Here is a 15,907-nt window from a genome sequence, read left to right as displayed (position 1 = left end):
ATCTCTTTCAGCACATGGATGTACCAATACACAGTTTCAGTGTGCTAATGGAGAATGCATCCCACAAGCCTTTATCTGTGACCATGATGATGACTGTGGAGATGGAAGTGATGAAAACTCTTGCAGTATGACTTTTTTTTTCCTACTTTCTTTAATTGTTTTATTAAGAACTGGTTCAAGCAGATGGCAGGAAGTAGATTGCTTGGCTGTACGGCCATCAAAAGCTGGCCACTGTGCTGCAAGGACTCTTTTGTATGGAAAGGTGAAAACTGCAGTTCTACTCTGATAGACTTTTTTCAGGTGGTCTTTGCTGCCAAGTGCCTGGGTGTGTGGTTAGGATATGAATTTGCTAGATTCAGTGACATTTTGCTTCCTAACCCATATAGTTTCACTTCTTCAGATTGTTGCTGTTTTCTTATTTCAGTATGACCCAAAGGTAATTACTTCACTCTGAAATGTCAGTTACCTACAGCATGCTATTGGTTTTTGTTCAAATGTGTTTGTCTCTTTCACGTTCTTATTTTCCAATAGAAGGGAGTTATTCCCAGTGACTATAATGTGCAACTTAACAGAGAGATAACTGTACAGAAGGTTGTCCTTCAGATGTTCACATAAGGAAATTTCTTGCTTGTTCTTTTCTTCACAATCAGGGTATTCCAAAGTATTGCATCTCCAGCCGGAATCATGGCTGTTGAATTATCAGTCATGTGATGTATGTATTTGAAAAGGTCTCACACTGATTATAGGATCTAAGTTAGTTCTATATTCTGCATTGTAGAAAGTCCACATATTGCCATTTAGTTGCTATGCCCTACCAAGGACCTCACAATAGTGTGATTATACACACCCCCTTGCACACCCCCTGAATATTTCTGTTTTATGTGTTTGGCAGTCCCTGTCCTTTGTAGGACCCACAGATGTTTTTGAACTCTTAGCAGAGCATCCTTCCAACCATGGAGGGCTATGACATAAATGTTAATTGACTTTTTTACTCTTTTTCTCTGAGTACGAGGCGTACAAATATTTCACCTCATGGTGTCTAGATTATTATCTCCTTGTCATGTCCACATTCAGGAATCTTGTTAATAAGGTGCTATGCATCTTGTTGCACTACTAATTGATAAATTTAGACTTATCTTCATTTATGTAAAGAACCAGAGCATTCTAAAATAAAGTTCATACCTAAAACCAGAGCAAACCATCAGTGTTTACAATGTATACAAGATACAGAACTGGCTCCATTTTTCAGGAGAAATTATAAATGATTATTCATCTATGAGACAATATAACTATTTCTAACCTTTTTGTCACTTATAGTAGTTTCATTTTCTCATGTTTCTTTCCTTAGCTTACGCAACCTGCAGAGGAAACTTCTTCACTTGCCCAAGTGGTCGTTGCATTCATCAGAGCTGGATATGTGATGGAGATGATGATTGTGAAGATAATGAAGATGAAAGAGGATGCGGTACATACTAATACTAACTTCTAATGATGACCTCCCTAAGCTACTTCTATGAATTTTTTTCCAGTGAAGATGTTCTGAATCTATTTTAATTCTGTGAAAACCTTAGAATTTTTTTTTTTTGTCTTATACAGTATTTTTTTGTTGGGGTGTGTATGAGAGTTATCACTGTGATAATAAGTATGATGCAAACTAAGTTTAGCATATAGCATCATCGTTTTTTCTTTCTTGTCTTTTCTTCTTTTTTTTTTTTTCCTGTGGAGATTTTTTCAGATCATCTATTAAGAGACACAAGGCTAGATTCAGTGACTGAATAACCAAAATCAATTGGTTAAAAATGAAAATAACTCAGTTTTGCCAAGATTTGTTATGCGAGAAACAGAAATTTTAATGAATGAAAGTGCACCATTTTCTTTTTCATTGGCCTTTCCTACAATGAGCATTATTCTATCTATCCAGACAGCCTTTCCATGTTTTGAAACCAGAAAACTCTCATTCCATTTCTGGTGCACCAGTTAGTCTTAAGTTCGATGGTTCTACAACACAGAAAACTAGAAGGATTTACAAGTCTGCATGAATATTTTTTGCATTGTACTTCAAAGATAAAATGACAAGGAAGTAGAGATGATGGTTCTTTCTTAGTCTTTCCCAGCTGTGTGCAAGAACCAGAAACCGAGTAATGAAGGACAAAGATGCTTTGGGAAGCTGTTAGGGAAGAAATTCTAAGTATTATTTGAAAGATACTCCTCAATTATCCTTGTTTTTTCTTTCCCCTAGAAAGTGGTCGCCACGAGTGCTACCCGGGAGAGTGGGCCTGCCCTGGCTCCGGGCACTGCATTCCTGTTGGGAAGGTGTGTGACGGGGCTGCCGACTGTCCTGCGGGAGAAGATGAAACGAACATCACAGCGGGCAGACACTGCAGTATGTATTAGGATCGAAAGCACATAGACTATAGCTTTGTAACTATTAGTAAGGCAAAAATATGTTCTACTGGTAATACGTGTAATTGTGTTTCTGAACTGGTTTATTTCCTTTTTAGACATATCAAACTGTGCTGCTCTGAGTTGCCAATATCGCTGTCATTCGTCTCCATCAGGAGGGATGTGCTATTGCCCTGCAGGATATATTATCAGTAGTAATGACAGCCGTACTTGTGTTGGTAAGTGAAGTACAGTGGCTGCAGATATCTAGTACCTTCTCATAGCTTATCGGGAAAGTCTGGATTCTAGAAAGGTAAGTTCCAGATGAGTGAATATACTGGCAAATAGGAAATCTCACAAGTCAGAAAAAGAATAAAAATCTAAGTAGTACCATGGTAGCAGGGTGACACAGAAACAAACCAGAGAGATAACATAAATATCTCTTTCAATAAATCCATTAAAGACATAGAATATGGTTATGTTTAAGAAGATCTGCTCTTAGATGGTTGCTTTATTATCATGTTTTTTTACAGGTTTTGTAATAGTTGGATGGGTAGAGTTTGTTTCTGCTCCAGGGATGTGTTTTGTTGTATGCCTGGAAAAACACTTAATGATATTGAAGTGTTTTGTACTTTTTGAAAGTGGCTGCATGTGAAGGCAGTAGAGCATCGTACTTCCAAATGAAAAGGGTGCTTTGTATTTGCTCTATGAAATGGCTGTATCTCCTATGACAGCTCAGTGCATACATTATTTACATTAAAATGATGAATATTTGCAAGAACATAATGATAAGCAAGGTATTTTGTTGTTTCATTTCTATTCTGTAACTGCTGTAACTTGGTAGCACAAACCCTTGGTAGTACAAACTATTTTTCTTGGTAACTGGAAATAGAGTAACTTCAGAATCATGAAAGTTTTGCACTGCCTAGTATAAGAAACTGGATAAATATCTGTTATGGATTTTCAATGCAAGCTATGGTGTTTGTCCTGTTAGAAGTAGTCCAGGTGTTCAGTGTCTGATGAGGTTTCTGTATTCTCAAGAATACTGGGAGGCCTAGCAGCAGCATGGTTGCTCTTAATAGAGAGGAGCAATCAATACACTGACTTCAGGCACAAAATTTACTCTGTTCTTTCACTTATGTGGGAAATATGTGAAGGATACATTCGCAAACCTGGTGCAATCTCAGTGTCTTCTGTTGTTCTTTGACTGCCCTGTAAACCCAGCTGTCTCTTTCTGTCTCATAAATCCAAGTCACCGTATCTTGGTTTGCTGAGATCTAGGCAGATATTTGTAGTGGGAGCAAACTTGCCATGGGGGAATGGCTTACAGTCAGTAGTGTATATTTCCAGATCTAAGTTTAAATCAGCGTTTTTGGTTTAAGACCAGAAGAATGAAACTATCATGTTAGCAAAGTGTATTACTGTTTGAAAACATAATCTTTTCAATTTGTCTTCTCTTCTGGTTTGCTTCTGGCTCACTATATACTGGAAGGTTACTGAGAACAGCATTTTTTTCAGTACCAAAATGTACTACTTAGGAAATATTTCATTTTCACTGATGTTTTAATAAATGTTTGAAACCAGAAGTTACAGTAGGAAGAATATTTGAGGTCTCATTTTCTCCTTTTTTGGCTTAACAGTAGAATTACCAGTTTCCAGCAATGTAATGTACTGATTCTACTCAGGTTTTCAGGTGAAGGAAGTCAGACTTTTAATGTCAAAACCATAAGTTAAGTAGTGTCAGAAATCCAGACTTTAAATAACCACAGATAGCATGAAACACCAGACAGTGGTTTTTGTTTTAGAAAATCAGAGTTTAAAAATTCCTTGTCTTTAAAAGATGACTAGTTAAATTGTAGAAGTAAAAGATTCTGCAGCAACCCTAGAAATTGCTTGTACAGCACATCAGTGAGAACTTGCTGGGTCACCCTAGTTGCGGACTCTACCTATATGGTATTTTGCATGTCAAAGTGAACTTTGTACTTTTTACTGTCTGGTTCTGGTGCACAGCCAGCTTTCATTGGAAATCAGACAGTTGTTCGCATGGTACCAAGTCTGAGCTAATAATCACTGCCTCTTAGCAGGACTTCTTAGCTTGAGCACTGCACTGACATAAAGGTAGGGTTCTCCTTCAAAGTGGGCTTAAATTCAACCATGAGTGTGTTTTTGGAAAGCGTACAGATTGGTTGCAGGAAGAATACCACGTAGACATATTCTGTATTGTGGAGGGTAGACAAGGACATCACTTCCAATGATTTTTCTTATTCCACTGGCAGGTGTGAGGTTATTTTTTTGGGGGGGGCAGGGGGAGGGGAAGGAAGGGCACAGATAGGTCCCTGGACAGCAAACATCAGTTGTTATCCAGAAATAGAAAACGGAAATGTTTGTGGAAAAACATATAAAACCTCTTTTCCCATGCCACAGTTTTGCAAACAGATACAAAGAAAGCAGAGGACAAACTTGCAGTTTCCCAAATATAATGACATCCCTTTTATACAAAGCATTGTTTATAAATACGCCTTATTCACTTGACAGATTTTGATGACTGCAAAATGTGGGGTGTTTGTGACCAGCTGTGTGAAGATCGTGTGGGACATCACCAGTGCCACTGTGTGGAAGGTTATTTCCTAGAGCATCACCGGCATTGTCGGGCGAACACTTCAGGTGAGTGTGCAGCAGTGCAAGTCTCTTCCTGTTGTTGGACTGATCAACAGAGCTGGGCAAAATGGGTCGGTTGGCATGGCTATGCCATACAACTGTGTTTGATTTTAACTTAACTCTGGCCTTAAGGACTTAAGGTCAGGACAGCATTCAGAACAGCAGCAAACATCACAAGAGACTCCACACCTGCTGGCACCTGTAGGCTGGTGGAGCCTCATCAGGGCTGCTTCTCCTCAAAACAATGTCTTCCAGGCTCCAGTACTTTCTCAGCATTCCTGACTTCCACAGAGTTGAGAGGTCATTGCCAGAGCCCTCCTTAATAGACAAAATTGTGCTCTTGTGGGAGGCAGTTCCCTCACCTACGTTCTGTGGAACTCAGAGGAATCAAGAAATCAGGAAACCTCACTTTTTCTAGAGGGACTGTGCCGTGCAAAAAGCTGGATTTGCTGAATGGTGAGCTCAGACACTTGCCTGTGAGTGAAACCGTGCTCTTGGCTTCCAGCATCCCCGAGTCTGAACTCTGCAGGAATGCTTGCCTCTCAGAGCATAGTTCCCCATCAACAGTAGCCAGCTGCTCCTGGTTGTTCACCTCCTACTCTGCTTGGAAAGCTGGCCCTGGGAAGCCCTTCTTTGTGGAGATATGATAGCCCAACAGGCTTTTGTGTGAGGCAGGAGTTCCTGCCTGCAGGAGCTCAGTGGGATTGGGAGTCCCTGGCTGGCATAGCTGATTAGCAGTCTTGCTTCTTAGAAAAGCAGGAACTGCCCAGTTCCCTCCTTCTTCCATCTTTCTTCAGCCACGTCTGCAGAGTAGTCTCATCTTGCAATTTTCTAAGTATGTCTTCAAAAAATTGGGAATTTTTAGAGCTAATGAATTATGCTTGAGTGTATTACGACACGCATATGCCAGCACTTGGGAACATTGTTCTTTTTCCAGAAAAATTCTTTATCTTTCATAAGAAGCTTTCCATTCAAATTAGTATGAGTTTTGGGCCAATGAGTTGTTGGTTTTCTGTCTTATTAATGGGGGAATTTCATACTGCTCAAACTCAGTTTCCATGGATTCATTTTTGTTTTAATTGGTTCAGGTTTTATGTGTAGGGTGAATAGGATTTGGACTTAAATATATTCTTGTCAGATGTAGACCAAGCCTTTCAACAGGCATCTACTTTGAAGGTGAGTTTTCCTTCAAAGAGTTGCTGGAATCTCTCTTCTGTTGTAAGACACAGCATAGATTTTCTGGTGCAATGACAGAATGAAGAAAGTAGATAGGATAGAGCAGTACATACAGAAGATAAACACGGGTTGCCTGCTAGAATCAAGGAATATCTGAATTGCATGGAACAGAAAAATCTTGAGAAGGTTTATGCTTTGATTAAGGGAGCAAAAGCAAGGAAATAGAAGAGTAGAAACAGTCTTTTGAAGTTTAGATGTACAGGAGTTTTGTAAAAGTTTTACCTGATAAAGCTTTAAATTCATATTCCTGCCTGGTTTGCTCCAGGTCTAGAAACCAAAGGCAAATCAGCACAGGTTAGTACTCACATGGAAACATTTATACAGATTGTAATCTGAGCATCTATATAAACCTTTCTGTTCAGAGTGTATGAACGAGTGTTTATATATTTCAATGCCCCTTTGCAAAATAGCTTGCCTGCAGAGTAGTCATATATTTATATGTCGCCCCTGTTTTCAGCTGGTGTTGCATCACTTATCTTTTCCAACGGCCGTGATTTGCTGATTGGAGATCTTCACGGAAGAAGTTTTCGTACTTTGGTGCAGTCACAGAATCGTGGGGTTGCAGTTGGAGTGGACTTTCACTTTTACTTGCACAGAATCTTTTGGACTGATACAGTGCAAGATAAGGTGGGTAGAAATTTCAGGAAGAATATATTCTTGTGTATGTGGAAGTGGAGAACTGCAAGAGGCAGAATGTGTTGATAGCCCTTCATTTTTGAGACATGAAGCTGGCTGTATTTTTGTTTTCTAACAAAAAAGCTCCTTGAAATGTTTTGTTAATGACTGCATTTTTCAAGCTATACTATTACATGTGACATGTTAAACAAAGAATCCTATTATATGAGAATGTCTTGAGCAACTTTTAATTTTACTCAAGATGGAGTCCAAAAAACTAATTAAGAGAAATAGTAGACATTCTTTCAAAACTGAACAAATTTTTCTTGGTAATTTTTTGAAACATGATCATTTAAAATGTAAAAGCTGTGTGCCTTCCAAGATGATAAAAATCACATTTCTTCATATACTTCAAATGACACTGTAATTGAGCTTGGATAACAAATATTGACAGTATTTTGTGTAATGAGCCAATATTTTGTTACTTTTTTCTTTCTTTTTTTTTTTTTTAAAGAGAAACATTGTAGCTTCAAGATAAAGTAAAACAGAGTAATTTGAAAAAACAGTCTGGAGACCCTTGTGAAATTTGGACTTTGCTCTTGCTCTTTTTCTCAGTGCATAACACTGAAACAAAAAATGTCCTAGGTCAAATGCTGAAACTCCACAATCTTCATCCCCGTGTTGACTGTCATGCAGAGGGCAGGAGAATCCAGGGCTTCCTGCCTGCTGACATCACCTATGGATCGGTTTGGTGTCACTATAGTTTCTGCTACAGTGCCATGTTGCTTCTGTTGGACAGCAAACTGCATGGCTGTCAAGTAAGACAGGACTGATATGCACAATTTTTGACTTGTTTGTAATTTTGACATTTTTATTTTCACTGCATTGAGTTCCCATTATTGCAATTGTATTGACAAGGGCTGAATTAAGTCAGGGTCAAATCTGAACTTTCATGAGACAGGAGATTTATGCTATCTCTGTAAAAAGCATCAACAAGAGATGATATGGATTTTTTTCACTGCACACGCCAGATGGACAGGACTGCCTTTTTATCTGCCCTGCTATAGTTAAATGCTAATTAATTAATGAGGATTTATTAATCTAATCAAGTCCTAGCTAGAACACCCGGATGAAAACAACGACATAGGAAAATTTCTTATGTGATGGCTGTTTTTTCCTCCTGACATCTTGAAATAAGGGATTTGTTTTGGTTGTCTTTTTTTTTTCTTTTTTTTTTCTTTGAGAGAGAGAGATTAAGATGTAAACTAAACCAGAAAATTGTGGGTTGTGTTCTATGTCATCTTTATCTCACTTAGTGTACTGCCTGATAACCTCATGCCCATAAGCTCTTCTATCAACAAGGTTTCCAAAGAACAGAATAGGCAGTTAAATGGTTTGCTTGATTATTGTTACCTGGAGCTGAAGAATGTTTAAAATGATACAACTATTTCAGCTCATATTTTTCTTGCATACACTTAATTGTGGTAATCTGTATTTTCATTTAAATACGTTCCAAATCTCACGCTTTTTTTGCAAAAAAGGGATAGTAATTCCTAGCTTTTCATATAACCCAGCCTTAAATAAAGGAGACTGGAAGCAACGTTGAGCCTTTTTTCTGTCAGGAGGGAGAGCTTTCCCTTTCTTTGCTTTGCAATTTCCCTTGAGTGGCTGGTGCAGTAAGAGCTCCCCCTCTTGATTCTGGTCACTGATGAGAGCTTTGCTACAGCATGTTGGTTTGGTTTCAATTAATGAAAATACGGGGTTTTGCTAGATTCCAGGAAAGCAAGATGTACTTTCCTCATCTGTTTTTCTTTAATCCAGGAATTTGTCGTGTTTGCTAAAGCACAAGGTTATTTTAGTCCATTACATTGTCCATTTTGCAGAAATGCTAGTTGAAGGCAAGCTTCCTGGAGTTTTTGCATTGTTTTCAAAATTTTTGCAAGAAACCTTAAGCTAAGGAATAGCTTAGTGAGTAACTTGGCTGTATCTGGTGGCTGATTGTAGTTCTGTGTTCAATGTGATGATAAAGGACAAGTGCCATGTGTCTTGTGATTAGCAAAATATCATGTGGGTACTGACAATGTTTTGTTGTTTTCAGGTTTTTTCCATTAATATTGATGGCTCTGATTTCCAAGAAGTTTTAAATATTTCAGTTGACACACCTGAAAATCTAGCAGTGGATTGGGTTAACAATAAACTATACGTGGTCGAGACCAGTGTGAACAGAATCGATATGGTTAACTTGGATGGAACAAACCGTGTGACTCTTATTGCCGAAAATCTTGGAAATCCTAGAGGCATAGCGCTTGATCCCACTGTTGGGTAAGTGATATGTGTTGGGTAATGGTAAAAGATGTCAGAAATTCCTTTATACCCAGGCAAGAGGAGGAGGACTAAGTAACTAGAGCGGTCATTTTAGAATCATATGTAAAATGTTTTAAACATTTGCATTCTATTCTGCTCTATTCTACACACTGAATTGTTATGGTAGGGCTGTGCCCTGCTTTTATTCCCAATGTGTGGAATCTGTTTTATAGCTAGAGTTGTATGTGCATGAGCAGCTCTGACAACCAGGGCATCTGTGGAATTGCCCTGCAGAAGAGCAGAAGTTACCCTGGAGGATTGCGATACCATTCACAGACCTCCTAGTGTCCGAAATAAAGTGGCAAAGTTACACCAGGGAAGCTGGTGTATCTCAACGCAACAGGCTTCAAAAATGCGTGTAAGCCATGAAAACTTGGATCCTCAAAGAGTCGGAAGAGAAATTTCTTGCAGCTTGTAGTGATGGGTGCTGCTTTCTTGATGTTTCTATTTGTCACTGGTTTATTTCTGGCAGTACACTATCATCTGTATTTTACTAAGGAAACAGTGCTGCTGAGGTTGTTTGGATTCATTCTATAAAAGAAAATGCAAATTGCTTCTTAGGCAGGAGGTATAAAGTGTATTTTTATAGTGTGCTAGCTGAGAATGAAGCTCTGTCCTGAAAGGGCACCGATTTTAAATTCCATGTAAAATGCTGTGTCTTTTGTAAAATCTCGAGGAAACATGGGACTTCTTTGTTTACTTTTTTTCCTTTACAGTTATTTGTTTTTCTCAGACTGGGATAGTCTATCTGGTGATCCTAAAGTGGAAAGGGCCTTCATGGATGGCACAAACCGTCAGGATTTGATAAAAACAAAACTAGGCTGGCCTGCTGGAATAACTCTCGATATTGTATCAAAGAGACTTTACTGGGTTGACAGCCGCTTTGATTACATTGAGACTGTAACTTATGATGGGCTTCAAAGGTAGGAGAAATACTATTCCTTGGAGGTTACAGATACACTGATTATTTTGTGTCAGATTCAAAGAAAGATTTGTCTAACAAAATGAGATACACAAAGGATAAAAAGTGCAACATAATGAATGTGATGTACCGTGATATCTTTGGTGTCATGCTACTTCTAGACAGTCCTTAATTCCTCCATCATTCTTTGTCCTTTTCCTGCCCTGGATACCTATTGCACTTCTTTTATAATGTACTTTTTTATAGTCCACCACTACGGTTCACATTTTTATAGCATTTGCTTTTTATTATTTTTGAGTTAAAAGTATTGTCTTCCATCATAATTTCTTTACATCTTTTTCATGAATGAATTTATTTGAAATATTCCACTCCAACACACCTCTTCGTGTAATGAGTATCAAGTGCTCTTCATACATTTTATAGATCTTTGCTGTCAGAAATTAAGTCATTACTCACCCTCCTATGATGCTGGGGAAACTGTATCACAGCATGCAAGAAAGGACTCCTTGAGTTTGCATGGGACTCTGTCTTGTCATGTAGTGTTTAGAAGCCCGTTTATCTCTGCATCTGTGATTAGTCTCTGTAGCTCAAGCACAAGAGGAAAATGGTCCCCTTTAGCATACCTCCTACATATTGACTTGAAAAACAGCCCTCTGCTCATTTGACAGGTTTATTGCTCAATGTATTTTTTCACCAACAAGATTATAAAAATAATGCTGGTATCTTTGCTCCTTTATCAGGGTGTAGTAAGACAAGAACGTGTTTAGTGCAATCTCTGGGTTTTGGAGAGAAAAACTTATCGCTCGCAGCAACACCAAAAATCTTGTAGTGTTGTGCAAGTGGGCAAGAGACAATGGCATAGTCTGCAGGGAATGTTAAAATACAGCTTACTGTCCACTTGTGTCACATCTTGCATGCCTACAGCATGAACCTCAATCACCCGGCAAACTGTTAGAGTAGAGCTGTAGAATTTGTCTGATTTTGTAGACCTTCCTTCATGACTCTATGAAAATAATATTGTAGGGTTATTGTTATGTATTATGTGAGGACTTGAAGGTCTCTCTTTATCTCCTAGTATTTATCCAGAAAAATATTGTCACAATATTGTTGTGCAGGGCAACGAAGATGATTAAGGAAGTGGAGCATCTTCCTTATGAGGAGAGGCTGAGGGAGCTGGGTCTCTTTAGCTTGGAGAAGAGGAGGCTGAGGGGTGACCTCATTAATATTTACAGATACATAAAGGGTGAGTGTCACGAGGATGGAGCCAGGCTCTTCTCGGTGACAACCAATGATAGGACAAGGGGTAATGGGTTCAAACTGGAACACAAGAAGTTCCACTTAAATTTGAGAAGAAACTTCTCAGTAAGGGTGACAGAGCACTGGAACAGGCTGCCCAGGTAGGTTGTGGAGTCTCCTACTCTGGAGACATTCAAAACCTGCCCGGACACATTCCTGTGTAACCTCATCTGGGTGTTCCTGCTCCAGCAGGGGGATTGGACTAGATGATCTTTTGAGGTCCCTTCCAATCCCTAACATTCTGTGGTTCTGTGTAATATCTTACTGTTGCAGTCATATTTGTTTTTCTTTTTAAGATTCAAGCATCCTTGAGTATTTGAAATTGCTACAGATGTCTTCGATTTCCTCTGTTTGGCCTCTTTGTCTAGTTTTCTCTCAGTAGTTATGGACCTTTTCCTACATTTTTGAGCCATCATCTTTACTCGCTATGTTTTCTTGGAAATTGCTAACACTTTGGTTGCTTTGTTTTCACTGCTGTTTCTTTTATGTTTATGTACCTTGTATGTTCAGCTTCATCTCTTCAGTTCATTTAGTCTTTTTCATTTGTACTTTGGCAGCTTCTATGTACAATCAAGAGCAAGTGAATGAATTAATAATCCTATGTCCTTTGTTAATAAAGTTATTTTCTAGATAATATTTTGTAAGTAATTTTAAAACCCTCTTTATAACAGGAGAACAATAGCTCATGGAGGCTCACTGATTCCTCACCCATATGGAATCACTTTATTTGAACACAATGTTTATTTCACTGATTGGACCAAAATGGCAGTGGTGAAAGCTAACAAGTTTTCAGAATCTAACCCTCAAGTGATCTACCAGTCTTCATTGAGACCTTATGGAGTGACAGTTTACCATGCTGCCCGTCAGCCGTATGGTAAGACAGCAATTCAGTTATTGAGGCAGGTTTAGGAACTATCTTACCAAAAGTTGTTAAAAGTTATGAGAGACTGTCATTTTGCTGTGAAGAACTAATAATTAATATTGTAAAACTGGGTTGGTTTTTATCACACAGTGGTTTCATCCAACTCCTGTAGCCAGTGAACTGCCAAATGCAACATATAAGGGGGGGTCTTATTAAATCGATTGATATTTGGAAGAGTCAAACTTGTGCTTATGAGCAGTATTGGTGTTTGGGACTTTTTTTTTTTTTTCCTGAACACTGCAATGAGGGTGCAGATGGAAAAGGCTAGCAGTGCGAATGAATTCTGTGAGGTATCATTCTGAAGTAGATCTATATGCAAAAATTGATAGCCCAGATTCTGGCCTCAATGGTATTTGCTGAGTATCTCTGTACAGAGCTGAATGCCTTAACTGCCAGGTAGCTCTCATGTGATTTTGGTGCACTCTAGAGTTGAACTGGTGGTGTATGATTTCTATGTGATGTAATTCCTACAGAGTCCAAATGATTTATTGTGGATGTTGAAAAAATCAAGATAATGATGCCATTAGGTTAACAGATGAAGTTGTAATCCTGTCTGTATTGTTTTCCAGTAAGAAATCCTTGTGGAAGTAATAATGGGGGATGTGAACAAATCTGTGTGCTGAGCCACAAAACAGATAATGATGGACTAGGTTATCGCTGTAGATGTACACTGGGCTTTGATCTACACATAGATGGACGACATTGTGTTGGTAAGAAAATGTTGGGTGATTGTTGGAAATAGCACTATTCCATTAGCTCTCCAGTTATTTCTAGAACACCCTTCCTCTCTTCAATAGCTTTGTGGTTCAATATGCCAAGGACTTAATGTTTTTTCCATCACAGTGCCTGTTGACAGCTTTAAATATAATCATTTCTGCTGATGTTCGTTTCAAGCCACAACAACTTGAACTCACCACCTTTTAAGCATTTTAAGAGAGTTAGATAAGGAATATATGTGGACGACTGTATGATTAAGCTCTTAATCCTGAAATCAAGCATGGGAGCTTGCTGATATGCAGATTTTGTGCTATTTTGAACAAATAAGCCTGCTTTCTTGTGCAGTTATGCGCAGATCAGGTTGATGTTCTCCCTCTGAACACATATAGCAAGAATAAGAGATTGAGTTTTGGAGCTGTGTGCTTCCATCAACAATCTGCTACTTCCTGTTTGAGTGCAGAATTGTCACTCATGGGAGGGTTTACCTTGTGTATTGACAAATTAGGCTGGATATGTTGTCTGTAGTTTTACTATTCGGTCGTGCATTTATCTGGCTAGCTCAGGTATGGTCTGGTTATATGATGGCACCACAAAACCTGTGAACTGTTTTTTTAATAGATTATTTTAAAGAGGTGAGCACAGAAGATAGTTTCTACTTACATAGAGATAATCTTTTCTGTAAAGATGTCTTAGGACCACAGTAACAATGGAAGAAGAATACCTGACCACATCACATAATATTCTGGGTTGGGTTTTGTTCTTCTTCTTCAGTTTTTAGGTCTGTGTATATTTAAATTCCTATCTTCTCCTTCTTTTCTCTATTTCTAGGCTATTAGTGTTGCCAGAGGAAAATAAAGCTTTACAGTTAATTAATGCTCAATTGTCTTACCTCATGAATAAGTAAAGACTGTGTCTGATCTTTTTGTTCTGCAGCTGTGCAGCAGTTCCTGCTGTTTTCATCCCAAATGGCAGTGCGGGGGATCCCATTCAATCTCTCCACCCAGGAAGATGTGATCATACCTGTAACAGGGAGCCCTTCATACTTTGTTGGAATTGATTTCTGTGCTCAGGATGAGACCATTTTTTTTTCAGATACAAGTAAAGACATGATCTATAAACAGAAAACTGATGGTTCAGGTGAGAATCATTCTTAGGAACTGTAGAGTAATTGTGGTAAAGAGAGTAGAATATTCATTTCTAAAAAGAAGCAGAAAAAGTCACATTGTGAGATATACAGATAAATCTCAGTGTCAGTCCAGTAATCTGGAAAATATTTGTCAAAAATGTTCTAATCATCAAACTCATTAAGTCTCCTGTTTTTTGACAAACTTGCTGAATCTGTTTGGGAGTGAACTATTTGTAGCACTTCTCACAAATAGCGTTTGTCGTCACCAGGCTGGTTATGCAGACCAGTGTGCCTTTCAGTAGTATAAAACTGACTTTCTCTTTTTAATGTTCCTATCTGGAGAGCAGGATATTCATTATGGTACTGTAATAGAGAAAAAGAGATTTTTGGAAGTTACATTTGTGGTAGAGTGAAGAATGTTTCTCTCCAATTTATAACAATGATCAAATATATATTAAGTCAGCATATAGTCTTCTGAGCTGCTTGCTGCCTTGGGTCAGAGTAAGGACAGACCGCAACTGATCAGGCCTGTGCAAAGACCAGGTCAGGTCTGGCTGCTGAGCGGGATGTCCTTTCTGCACTGACCTTACTGACCTTCATTCATAAAACTCCTCTCGGCATAAACTTAGTGACCGATTTTTGTCTTATCTTTGGCTAGTCTTTATTTCTCCTCTTTTGGGTTTGTGCTCCTGAACATATACCTCCTTCACCTGGAGCAAAGGCCTTGCCCTCCCCTCACTTATTGGCCTTTGTATTAAGTAGCACTGAAGCAGCATTTTTACTAAGGGAAACCACTGGTTTTATGAACTGAATATTGCATTAATGTTATTTCCTCTGTTCCTAAACATCATTATGTGTGTTATAAATTCTAGGAAGAGAAATCCTGACAGCTAATAGAGTGGAAAGCGTTGAAGATTTGGCCTTTGACTGGATCTCAAAGAATCTGTACTGGACAGACCCTCGATACAGGAGCATTAGTGTGATGAGGCTGGCAGATAAATCTAGGAGAGCTATTGTTCAGAATTTAAATAATCCTCGATCAATAGTGGTTCATCCTGTTATTGGGTAAGTTTAGCTTTGATTTTTACTTGCAACTATATGAACAAATTTAAGGGTTAAGCAGAATTGTTGAGGTTAGATTTATATCTCATTCTGGACTTCTGTTTGAGTTTATGTTATTTTCCAAAATACTATCTCTTTTCAGCTCTCTTGTCTTTATTTTGTTTGTTTTATTCTGGCCTAGGATTCAGCAACCAAAGAAAAGGGCAAAGTGAGACAGATTTCGCATGAAAGCAGCACTCAAAAGAATTACCTTCTATTTTTTTTTTCCTTTTACTTCTGTGTGTTGATAATCAGGCAAAGGAACTTTGTTTCTCCGTGTCACTCAGATTAGAAAGCTATTTCTGATCATTGAAGGTTTTCTAAATTATTTTTAATATTCTTGCAGTTCCCAGGATGCTAACCTTGGTTCCTTTATTTTCTTCTGTCTGAATTTCTTTATTTGAAACATATTGGATACTACTGGCTGAATTTCATATAGACCTGACAATATGTGATTCTGTGTACGTAAAATGAAGCCATGCTTCTCTTTGTTGGAAATACTTAATTCAATACTCTGTGTTATTTGACCATGCCAAAAAATAATGTTTCTTTCATAGCATGGTTCAGC

General features: G+C 38.4%; 1 protein-coding gene across 3 annotated transcripts in view; it reads left to right on the top strand.

Moving 5' to 3' along the window:
• LRP2 (LDL receptor related protein 2) overlaps positions 1-15,907 on the top strand; it is a 121,875-nt gene that overhangs the window by 28,915 nt on the left and 77,053 nt on the right. For all 3 annotated transcript variants that reach the window (XM_071811024.1, XM_071811025.1, XM_071811023.1), the window contains exons 6-17: positions 12-125; positions 1,349-1,465; positions 2,240-2,383; positions 2,502-2,621; positions 4,918-5,046; positions 6,734-6,903; positions 8,990-9,213; positions 9,972-10,178; positions 12,145-12,347; positions 12,965-13,105; positions 14,046-14,249; positions 15,111-15,303. In XM_071811024.1, the coding sequence (XP_071667125.1) occupies positions 12-125; positions 1,349-1,465; positions 2,240-2,383; positions 2,502-2,621; positions 4,918-5,046; positions 6,734-6,903; positions 8,990-9,213; positions 9,972-10,178; positions 12,145-12,347; positions 12,965-13,105; positions 14,046-14,249; positions 15,111-15,303 (1,966 nt within the window). The remainder of the gene's footprint in view (positions 1-11; positions 126-1,348; positions 1,466-2,239; positions 2,384-2,501; positions 2,622-4,917; positions 5,047-6,733; positions 6,904-8,989; positions 9,214-9,971; positions 10,179-12,144; positions 12,348-12,964; positions 13,106-14,045; positions 14,250-15,110; positions 15,304-15,907) is intronic.

The sequence above is a fragment of the Patagioenas fasciata genome, chromosome 7 (assembly GCF_037038585.1).
Source record: "Patagioenas fasciata isolate bPatFas1 chromosome 7, bPatFas1.hap1, whole genome shotgun sequence".
NCBI classification, from domain to species: domain Eukaryota; kingdom Metazoa; phylum Chordata; class Aves; order Columbiformes; family Columbidae; genus Patagioenas; species Patagioenas fasciata.
This window is presented reverse-complemented; position numbering and strand designations above follow the sequence as displayed.